The sequence below is a fragment of the Lacerta agilis genome, chromosome 6 (genome assembly GCF_009819535.1).
Source record: "Lacerta agilis isolate rLacAgi1 chromosome 6, rLacAgi1.pri, whole genome shotgun sequence".
NCBI classification, from domain to species: Eukaryota; Metazoa; Chordata; class Lepidosauria; order Squamata; family Lacertidae; genus Lacerta; species Lacerta agilis.
Window position 1 is genome coordinate 5,280,253 of NC_046317.1, and position 11,077 is coordinate 5,291,329.

Below are 11,077 nucleotides of genomic sequence, written 5' to 3' on the forward strand. Positions count from 1 at the left end.
TAATGTCTGTAAAATTGAGGCTGGTGCTGAAAATAGTTTGTGCCTTTGGTTTTAAAAAAACGAGACCTTTGAAGGTTCATCTCAGCAGCCCCAAAATTTCTGGCACTTGAGAACAGAAATATCCAGTATATCCCCATCAACTTTGTATGAAAACAAAGGTACTAGTATGTTTTCTCTCCCAAAGATCTTGTTCCAGCAGTTTTTTGCACCTTCTTTTGAAAGGGTATGGCTGATTCACCTAGGAATGTGCATCTGCATTCTGTTCCAACTAGTAACTATGCACAACTGGGGCTGGTCATGGTTGAAAGGCTTGTTTGGTAGCTCTTAGAGCGCAATGAAGCTGCCAGCAAAGCACAGTTAAAGCAGGGAGTGTCGGCCAGAGCACCTGAGCGAGCCAGGGAAATGCAAAGCCTTCGTTTGCCATTAGTGATGTCATCACCTAGCAAAGGGTTACAAACAGGCACAAAAATGTACAATAGAGCAGAAAGCAGGGTTTTTCCCATGAACATTCCCCACCCGGGATTGCCAGCTTTTTAACTGAAGATTGAACCCCACCAAAAATCAATAGTGCAACCTGCTTTCCCAGTCTTATTCTCACCATGCTTTATAATTCCCATTTTGCAGATGAGTAAACTGAGGCTGAGAAAGGAAGTTGCTCAGAGCTAAGCAGTGAGTCCATAAACTGAGCTGAGATTTGAATATGGCCTGCTTTTGGTCCGACCTGAGACAAATCAAGCTACGTTAGGGCATGGGAGTGTAAGCATCTCTCTAATAAGAGGGCAGCTGAGAAAACAGTATGTGGCATTTTTAATCAGATAGATGAAGTCTGAGAGGAACCTAACTGTGTGAACTAATGCACCCTATCATTAACGTCCTTTGATTCTTCCCTATAATAAGATGGTGGATGAATTAAATTCTGCATTTTGTTGTTTAAGTGCTAGCACCTATGTCATATTTGCTTCTGAGAGATTTCCAATCCTTATTAATTATTTTTCAGAGCAAACCCCCACATCCCATAGTAATCACAGTAATTGAAACATGTACTTTGGAGTCTGGCTTTTAAATAGGTCAAAAGCAGCAGGAGGACTTCATAAGCAGAGGACAATTTGATTTTTAACCCTTCTTTCCCCCCTATGCTTGAATGCTAGACCAGGCTGGTCAGGCAACTATTGGATGCCTGAGGGGCTGCCTCTGCCCCCCGGTTCTCCACTCTGAATGGAGACTGAATGGAACAGAGAAGTGATGTTTGATTGTGTGCATGTCTGAAATCATCCATTCTGGAGTGAGAGAGCTCTACAGTGGGGCAAGCATCCATCCAGCCACTGTGCACTTGCCCAGCACTTGGCTATAGCACCCTCCACCTTGGTTCCCTAATGCACAGTGGTGTTATCTTACCATCTTTGCTGTGGCCGGCAGTCACTTCCCCCAACTGCTACTGGCTGGCAGTGGGCTCCTGCTCCTGAGCTGGCTGATCGGGAAGTTGTGGATTTGCAACCTGTTTTGTGAGTGCAGCTGTGGAACAGCAAAGGGATGTTAAAATATTTTCCTTTACTGGATTGAAAGGAATTGTTGAAAGCAGGGATGGGAAAACTGTGGCCCTCCAGATGGTGCTGGACTGCAACTCTGACTATTGGCCCTGCTTGGCTGGGACTGACCAGAATTAGAATTCCTCAGGAGCGCTGCAGGTTCCCCATCCTTTCCTTAAAGTGATACTGTGTCTTGATTGGTGCAAGGATACTGATAAGAAATACAGAGGAAGCATTATATAGTCCAAGACCCTATGGAACAATTAAAGTGTTGGTACAGTGAAAAAGATCATATTTACCTATTATTGGCCTCACTGTATGGGACCAACTTCACACTACTTACTATCCTGGGTTGGTAGGTTTCGATAATCAGATATCCCCTTCTGTCAGGTTTATGCTGCACTTGGATAGCTTATAAAAGGTTAATTATCCTAGCTAAGTGTAATTGAAATAGGGATTTGGATGGTTAATGGAGCTGTTGAGAAGAAACATTCTCCCGCCCCCCCCCAAAAAAACAGCCTCCTTGCCACCCTATATGCCTGCATGATCTTCCTGTTTACAGTAATCCTGCTTGCCCGTGATTAACTGCCATCTTTGCGGAGAGACTAAGCGCCACTCATTTTTCCAATACCTCCCCCCCTAATACGGGAAAGGCTCTTTTAATCTACCATCATCACTGGTCGTTAGAAAACAAGTGGAGTGGCTTTGAGTTATTATCTCTGTGCTCAAAAGCAAGAGGGCTGGGCAAATTGCCTCTTGTTAATTGCAGCACTGGGATATCAGAAGAGATTTCTGTTTTGTGGTAGGATCAAATTATTATTATTTTCTAGAAAGATAACTCTTTACATATAGTCCATTGCTTTGTGAACCAGAACTATTTGTAGACTAACAGATATGAAAGCAGCTGTTGCTTTTCCGTCTCTGTGGTCTATTAATATTGGATAAAGCAATGCAACCATGATCCGCTATGCTGGAAGGGGTTTGGATGGGATGGGAGTGTCGCTCTGCCAGCCCCCCACTGTTGGGGGAGCTCTACAACTGCAGGGGAGCCCCACCAGCGAAATGCATCCATCCAAGCAGGTGGAAACTACCATTAGGGCAGTGGTCAGCTGGAAAGCCCCCAAAGGGCAAGGAGTGGAGCTTTTCGTTGAGCTTGTTGGGCCTTTGGGGTAGAAAACTTAACCCCCCAAAATAGTGATTTTAAACTTTTTGAGCTGTTTCCACTACTTTTTCCACCACGTTGCCAATTTGGCAGAATCCCCCCCGGTGCTATTTTTACACCCGAAAACCAGGACTTGTCAGGAGTTTTCCTGCCATATGCAGTCCCATCAAGCCAGATCTGGGCCTCTTCACTGAACCCGCCTGGGAACTGGCACAGCGAAAACGTCTTCTTCTTCACCCCAGCTAGCATGAGTGGCAGAGTTGTGGAAGTGGTGGTGGCTAGGCTACTCCATCAATCCCTGATATTTCCAGCAGGAGCTTACATTCACCGCCAAGGCGTGCTAGAATTGGAAGATGCAGTTGTGTCCTATCTGTAAAATGGGCACGAGTGATGGGTTTTTAATACGATAAGGCAAAAATGACACTGTTGAACCTACAAGATGGGTATAATAGTAGGAATCAGACAGAATGTGGATTCTGTCGTTGACCTTGCATGGAGGAGCCACTGCTGCTGTGTTGGGCTCATCCAGCCTCCTTGACTAAAGTAGCTCTTCACATCTTTACGATGGTCATAGCACCCATTTCAGCTTCCCCTTCCCCTTCAGTGGAAGAGGAAGCTGCTCACCCATAGGGGCGGGGTGCACTGTGGGGCCTCTGGAGTCTGCCTGCCTCCTCCTACTCAGCCGCCCTACAGCTGGGGGGGGGGCAGTGGGTAGACCATTTGAGCAGTGCGGAGCCTGTGTGCGCCCAAGCCACCACATCTCTCCCAGGCCCTGCAGTGAGTGCCGCCTGGCATTTTGTCACCCCCCTCAGTGGTGACACCCGGGGTGAACCACCCCACACCCCCACCCCACACTCCCTTCCTCCGCCCCTGCTGTGGCTTCCATGTCTGTGCAACAAGCCATTTAATGGATGTGCCTTCTCATTCTCCCTCTTTACTGTCTCTCATCATCTGGGCTCTATAAGCTTCTCATCATCATCTCTGATCTCATCCATCCTGTTTTCCTTCACACCCATTTGATCTGCATTCATTGGATTTTGTGTTTTGCCTGCGGCTCTCATCTTGCCATCTTAATCCAGATGCCTCAGCTCCCCTCCCTCCACTGTATTGTAAGGGCTTTCCTCAAGTATCTGAGAAACAGCCATAAATCTAAACTAATTTAAAATATTTATTATAGCAAACGTAAGTTTCAGTCAAGCTTTTTCCACTTCAGACTGCAGGTTGAGGTTCATGTAACTGAACCCTTCTCCATGTACACACATTTCCTGCAATAAGAAAACTAGCATGTCAGGCAGAAAGCATAGGCTGGAAACTTACCATAATATCTAGCTTCTTTATTATGCAGGAAATGTTTATGTATAGAGAAGTATTCAGTCCTGTAAGACCCACCTACAATCAATGAAGTAGGGAGAACTAGGCTACACTTAACCTTTATGTGGTCCTACTTAAAATTAGTCATATGGGAAAACGTTGAATACAAAGTTTTTATTTTATGTTAACTTGGGTTCATTTCATTCATAAGATCCATCACATGGGAGCTGCTGTTTCACGTGGTGAACTGAAACAAATACCGGTAGTCTGGTCACCGCCTTGCAGCATTCTCTGCTCCATGTCAAACTGTCATTAGAATGTGTTGGTAGTGATGTGAAAACAAACCTTTGCAGTGGTGGCTGATTTGTAAAGGAAGTCATTAAATGTGAGACAACTCTTAGTGTCCATTGTAATATGAGTACGTAGCTTATGGGTGGAGAAAGCATCCATTTAAAATATTCGTGGTTTAGATTTAAAGCATATATCGTGCAAGACTCCACTTCCGCCTTGACCAAATGAACCTGTTCACATCGTAGTGGGTCTGAAACCTTAGAAAACAATATTCAGAAATAGTGGTGTTTGCCTAGGAAGCTGAGCAGATTTTAGTAGAGGGTTCAGCCCGCATTGTGGGGGGGGGTATGATAAATGCCCCCCCCATAGGAGAAGGAATCATAGGTGAGGCGAGATGAATAGGACTTTTCTGGTGTGCCATTCTTCTGCCACTCAAATGCTGACGTGATCCCTCCCTCCATGTAGGTGTCTGGTTAACTTGCTGAAAGGGAGGGCAGGGACTCGCTCCTCTCCCCTGAAAGGTCACCTTTGCTCTGTTTGCAGAGAGTGCTCCCTGAGCTCTGCTGACTGCTGCTTCTCCCTGCTGTCTTCCACCCCTAATCTCCTTATAGATGCAGCACCATGGCAACAGGCCCAGGGCTGAGTGAGCTGGGCACATACCAGGAACCTTGTTTGTGTCACCTGAGGGACAGGATGCGGAGTGCGGAAGATGAAGAGAAGAAGAGGGATGCCTTAGCCTGTGTGGGCAGACTGGTTTACCTCCTGGCTCTTCTCAGAGGCGCACCTGTGAAACTTTAGAACAGGAGCCATCGGCAGCTTGCCCGCTTCTGGATCGAGCCATTGCTGCAAGGAGGAATTCCTCTTCTGCCGTGTAGTCAAAGAGGAGGAGGAGGTGTAGGGGTACCAAGGCACATGGCACCGCTATGATCTGGGGCTGCACGGTCAGATGGCTATACAATTGCTTCATGTAGGTGTGCTGGATTTATCAGAATTAGTGAGTTACCGGTATTTGTGTGTGGGAAATTAGCAATACAGCTAACGGTTATAGAAGTATGTACTCTATTGCTTATTGCTTTGGCTATTCCCCAGTATATCCCTCTGGTGTAAACCTGAGTTTGGAATAGATGTGATCCTTGGCCTTCGGTCTCAAGTATTTGCTGCCTTTTGCGGGAGGCAGGGCAGGGAGTCTGGCGATTGGGCAGAAAAGGACTTTCCTTGGCAGGCTGGAGATAGTCAAATGAGAGGATTTTGTTAGATTTGATTTTTAAACTTAATATTTTTGATGCACTTTGCCTGTTGACAGCTGGTGATGAAATCTACATGGTTGAAGTTTTAGGTTTCAGGTTGTCATCTTGCATCTAAAAACCTTTTGTTGTTTTCTCGCAAAAGGCACCTCAGGCTGCCCCCCCCCCCCCGGTTGCCCTGCACCCCAGCTTTTATCGTTACTATATTTTGTGTAACTTGAAATGTCAGCATTTTTTTTAAGGATTTCTAAATCAGAGTTGTCTATCCCAGGCAGGAATGAAGCCAAGCAAATTCTTCCAGCTGCTTGTGGGCAGCAACATGTAACATTCAAGCCTTGAGGGGGTGGGGAGAAGTGCTGCTCTCAAACCCACCCACCCCCGCTTCTTCTTTTTTAACTGCTCCTGCTCCTGTGCCTTCTGAGTGCTTGACACTTGGAAATTAAGCAAGTAATTTTACCTGGAAGGAATAATAATAATAATAATAGGAATTGCAGTTCAAAGGCATAGAAGCAGTGCCAGAAAGAATTGCCAAACCTGCAAGGTAGGAACAGTGGGTTTCAAACGATTTATTTGTATTTTTCCTCCAATAAAAACTAAATATGTGTTTAAGGATTTAAAATTGACTGATATAATTTATAGGGTCCCAACAAAAGGACATTGTTTAAGTAAGAGACAATGGAAGTTAAAAACTACAGCAGTTATGCAACAAATCTCAAGTGGAGAGAATTAATCCCAGAGAATAATTTTTAATCTCAGAGTAAAGGGGAAATCTGCTTCTGTTTAAGTGTCAGATGAGAGCATGAGGACAGTTGAAATGTGATTTATTTGTAAGATAGGGCTTTAGGTTTGCTGGAGTGAATACGATCAGGAACAAGGAGGCTTGTGGCACCCTAAAGAGTGTGGAATTTTTATGTAAGGGGGCAGTCAAAAACAGAGAATACTACCCAAGGTGTGAAATGGCACTCTCCATTCTATTTGTTGTTGTCTTAAAGATAACGAATACCATGCCCTTCTCTTGCTATGGGTAGTTTACCAGAAATGAAAAATATTTTTTTTCAATGGGGGCTCTGCCCTAGCTCACTCTGCACGCCAACCCCCATGCCATTTCCCCATATTAACCACCTAGAACCTCCCCTCCCCAACAAAGAACTACTAAACTCCCCTTTCACCTTTCTGAAGCCACTTCTCTTTTCGGTTCTGCAGCCCCCCCCCCCCCGGCACCCGTTTCCATCTTCACCCCATGCCTGTACCTCCTTCTCCTCCTTTTGTGCACCCCCTCTGCATCTGCTGATGTTTAAACCACAGCTTTCTGCCTCTCCACGTCACTGTCCCTTGCTCCCATGCCACAGCCACTGCTGTTGTGCAACCTGCCTCCTCTTTACCTACCTACCTACACACACACACACCTTAGCCTAATGCAAATCCAGGATTGGGATGCAGTACACCACTACAAATCCTCCAAAGAGGACTGCACAAGGATATTCTTATTTTCATTATAGAGAAAGAAAGCATTGAAATTCTGCGGGAAATGTCGAAATCCTTCCCTTAAATGAAACCAGAATACCGTGCATTTTATTTTCTGTGCATGCCACCCACCTCCCGAATTAGGCACATCTCAGCTTCACTGGGGACTCTCTTAAGCATCCTTGCCAAGTCACTGCAGGGCAGGCTGCCTTTACTTCTTTTTTCCAAGCGCGTACAGAGGATAAAGCAACAGAACCAGTTGGGCTCCTAGGACATTTGCATAGGCTTCTGAATATTTACAAAGTGCCATCTCTGATAAGATTTCTTTCTTTCTGGGAAGCTGTCTTATATCAAATGGGACTTTATGGCCATCTAGCCCTATTTGTACAACTCTTTGTCTTACTCTGACAGACAGCAGCTCCCCAGGGTCTTGGGGTCTTCCCCTTCACCTACTGCCTAATCCTTTTGAAAAGAAGGTGCCTGGGGTTGACCCCTGAGTCCTTCTGCATGCAGATTATGCGCTCTGCCAAGCCAGCCAGCTAGGATTCCTCATTCATAATGGAATCCACTGGTTTGAGCAAAGCTTTTTGTATCTTGCTTGCTTCTTTTTACATGGGATGGGAAGGAAATTGATGGAGTCAGGGTTGATGCACAGAGCTGGGATGTGGAATAGTCTTTGCATAAGATGAGGCCTGTTGTGCTAATAAAGGTTGTACAAAAAAGAAACTGCATCCCAACAAACTAAAAGATGCGTTGAAAGATGATTGGGATAAAAAAAAATTAGCTATTACAAGCTACTATGAATAAATTTGGTCTATGAATCAATTTTGTATGAAATATAATGACAATTAAAAACAGACCTACTTGTTTCAGAAGCAAAAGAACTGAAATAAAAACAGTTTGTACTGACAAAATATCAACAATTTACCTATAATAAACCTGTTTGGCATCAAAGCAAATGTGACTTTAGAAACAATAAAACAAATTTGCTATACAGTATACAAATCCAAAATAATACCGCCAATTAGGATTACTAATAATACTTATCAAGCCAGACAGAAGAGTCCAAGGATGTACCATAATGTTTGATGGCACATTAGCTGAACTAATTTGCAATACTTGCTCCATTTGAAAGGGCTTTGAGAGCCCACTTTAACTGAACAATGCCTTCTTACATTCCTGTATGGCACTCAAAGGCTAGATAAATGTAAATCCCAGTCAGTGGTGTGGCTTTTTGATTTGCATATATAAAAATTGCTTTGATGCCAAAAAGTTTTATGTACATAGTACAGAGAACATTGAGCAAGACCAAAGTGGAAACACTTTTTAGGTTCTGTTACAATTATTGAGTCATAACTAGTTCACATTGTTGATATTTGGTTTTGCTTCTGAAATAAGTAGATACATATAGGAATAGGAATAGGAATAATTTATTATTGGCCAAGTACATTTTCCAACATACTTGGAATTTGTTTCGGCTACATTGCAATGTAAACATACAGACACTGTTCCTCTCACAATACAAAGAAGCAAAGAAACCCCACCCATATTTTACCTCCCCTTAAGCTATGCAACTACGAATTTAACAATTTAATGGCACAAGGGAAAAAACTATTCTTGTGCCTGGCCGATTTTGTATATAAAGTCCTGTATATTGTCTGTTTTTAATTGTTATTAGGTTAAATATATTTTTCCACACCAATTTTATGTTATTTTCTAATAGTTAATGTTTATGCTACTCATCAAGTCCTAATGAAGATTTTCATGCTGTTCATTTTATGCAGGTGTTTGTGTGTGTGTGTGTGTGTGTGTGTGTGAGTGTGATGTCTTACACACAGGGCCTGTGAACATGTCAACTTTGGCTTAGCAATGAAAAGCGAGCTGCAGGATTCCTCCTTGGCTGCCCTCCCCCTTTCCTGGATGGCAGATTCCCACTGCTAGCACTATTTCTCTTTATTTACTACATTTGTACCCCACCATTTCCCCAAGGAGTTCAGGGTCATGTACATTAACTCTTTCCCTCTCCCCAAATGCTAAACCTTGCATCATCCCTTTAGGCTGAGTGAGAGAGAGTTGCCCCAAGATCACCTAGTTTGCTTTATGCCTGACTGAGCCATTTGTACCACTCCACAACACTGAGTTAACCCTGGTTAGGAGGAAACCCTCAGCTTGAACCATAATTAATGTCAACGCTGCTTTAACACTTAACCATGACTAATACCAAATGCAGGGGGGAAAGCCAAGCCAAGAAAGAAGTTAACAATGAGAAATAGTAAGCTTCTATATAATTAAGGCATTGCCTGCTCAGATCAGTGGGACTATCTGATGTAGTAGGGATTGGGAAAGAGTCTTGGAGGCCACCTAGCTGTTACATATATGTTCTTTCTGTCATTTGTGAACACATGGGTTTGGAAATGAAACTCATGGGTAGGTGAGTATAGGTTGCTGGCTGCATCTTGTTTTTAGTTTGTTTTAGAGTGATTCTTGTTCTGATTGTCATGCATTTTACTGTGCATTGGTTTTTATTACTTATCAATGTGTTCTGTTGTATTTGAATACATACACATACCCTACATATTTTGGGAAATGGTTTGTTGGTTGGTTCTCTGTGCATTCAGACCCCTCTTGAGATACTGTCACCAAACTAGGAATGAGGGTTTCTGAGACGAGGGCAGCAGTCTTTGACAATTTTTTGGATGCCAGGCACCATTTTGATTCAATGTGGTGAACTGAATCGCCTGTGCTTTTATTGTTGTTGTTTTTTGTCTGCCTCTTGAGCTATCATTGCCAAACTTGGCATGAGGACTCCCAAGGTGTGTTTGTGGAGGGTGTGGACTTCATCACCATTTGGGTGCTGTGCACCATTTTGAATCGAGTTGTTGGACCAAAGCGTGCCTTTGGCTTGACTTCATTTGCTTTTTGGTGTGACAGTTCCAAAATCACAAATTACACTATCCATTTAAAAATCACAATATTTTTTGGTTTCTAAAAAATCCTGGGCAGTGCCAGGCACTCCCTGCTGGTATGCATACCGTATATATAAACTATGGCTATGACAACCAAGGAACAGACAAGAGTGGGTGGCAGGGGCGTCGTAGGGTGGGGGCGGGCCGCCCCTCGTGCCGCCCCTAGGCGGGTGTGTGCGGTGCTGCTGCTCCCGGGGTGACGGAGGGAGCGGCGGCGCGTCCCACCACTCCCATGCGCCGCCGCTCCCTCCGTCACCCCGGGAGCAGCAGCGCTGCACGGACGAGGCTCCCGAAGTGGCGGCCCGGCATACCCCAGGGGCGGGGGCGTCGCTGCGCGCGCGTGCGTCATGACGCACACGCAGCGATGCCCCGCCCCCTGGGATGCCGGGCCGCCGCTTCCGGAGCCTCGGTGGGCTGCAAAGAGCTCCGAAGCCACAGCCTGGCAGCCCTTTGCGCTATGGCAGCGGCTTCGGGGCTCTTTGTAGCCCGCCGATGCCCCCAAGCCCCCGCCCGGCATACCCCAGGGGCGGGGGCGTCGCTGCGCGTGCGTCATGACGCACACGCAGCGATGCCCCGCCCCCGGGGATGCCGGGCTGTCGCTGCGCGCGTGTGCGTCATGACGTCATGACGCACGCACGCGCCGCGATGCCCCGCCCCCAGGGGTGCCCCTTGGCTTCCCGCCCCGGGCAGCCAAGGGGCTAGGAACGCCCCTGGTGGGTGGTAGTTAAAATCTGGATTGCTTACCTGGATGAAGGAAGTTAGTCTAAAAGAGACATAAGATCCAGGAGCCCGTCACAAACTACAAAGCTGCCAGCCCATCAGAAGCAGTTGCTGAGAACCTCTTAAGGCTGGCTTCTGCTCTCAGTCCAAATGAACTTGCTGTTGCTTTTTAACTGAAAGAGACATACCGTAACCCAATAGGTTGAGGGCCTGTTTTCTCTTGTCATGAAAGTGATTTTAGATTTGACTTTGGTTATAGTGGTTTAACAATTTTGTACTTCAGGAAAACATACGTGCTTAATTTTATTCGTATGCTGCCTTTGAAGCCATGCTCAAGGCTGCTTACAACATGAAAAAATACATAATAAGACTATAACAAAAGTAGTTATAAAC

At 45.2% G+C, this 11,077-nt stretch overlaps 1 protein-coding gene across 13 annotated transcripts in view; it reads left to right on the forward strand.

The window, feature by feature from the left end:
• Window positions 1-11,077, forward strand: part of RASAL2 (RAS protein activator like 2) — a 241,206-nt gene that overhangs the window by 190,658 nt on the left and 39,471 nt on the right. Inside the window, exon 1 of one of the 13 annotated variants that reach the window (XM_033151280.1) lies at window positions 5,199-5,257. The exons of the other annotated variants lie outside the window; for them this stretch is intronic. Within the exon in view, the coding sequence (XP_033007171.1) occupies window positions 5,214-5,257 (44 nt within the window). The 5' untranslated portion in view covers window positions 5,199-5,213. Of the gene's footprint in view, window positions 1-5,198; window positions 5,258-11,077 lie in introns of those variants that run through there. 13 annotated transcript variants of the gene reach the window in all.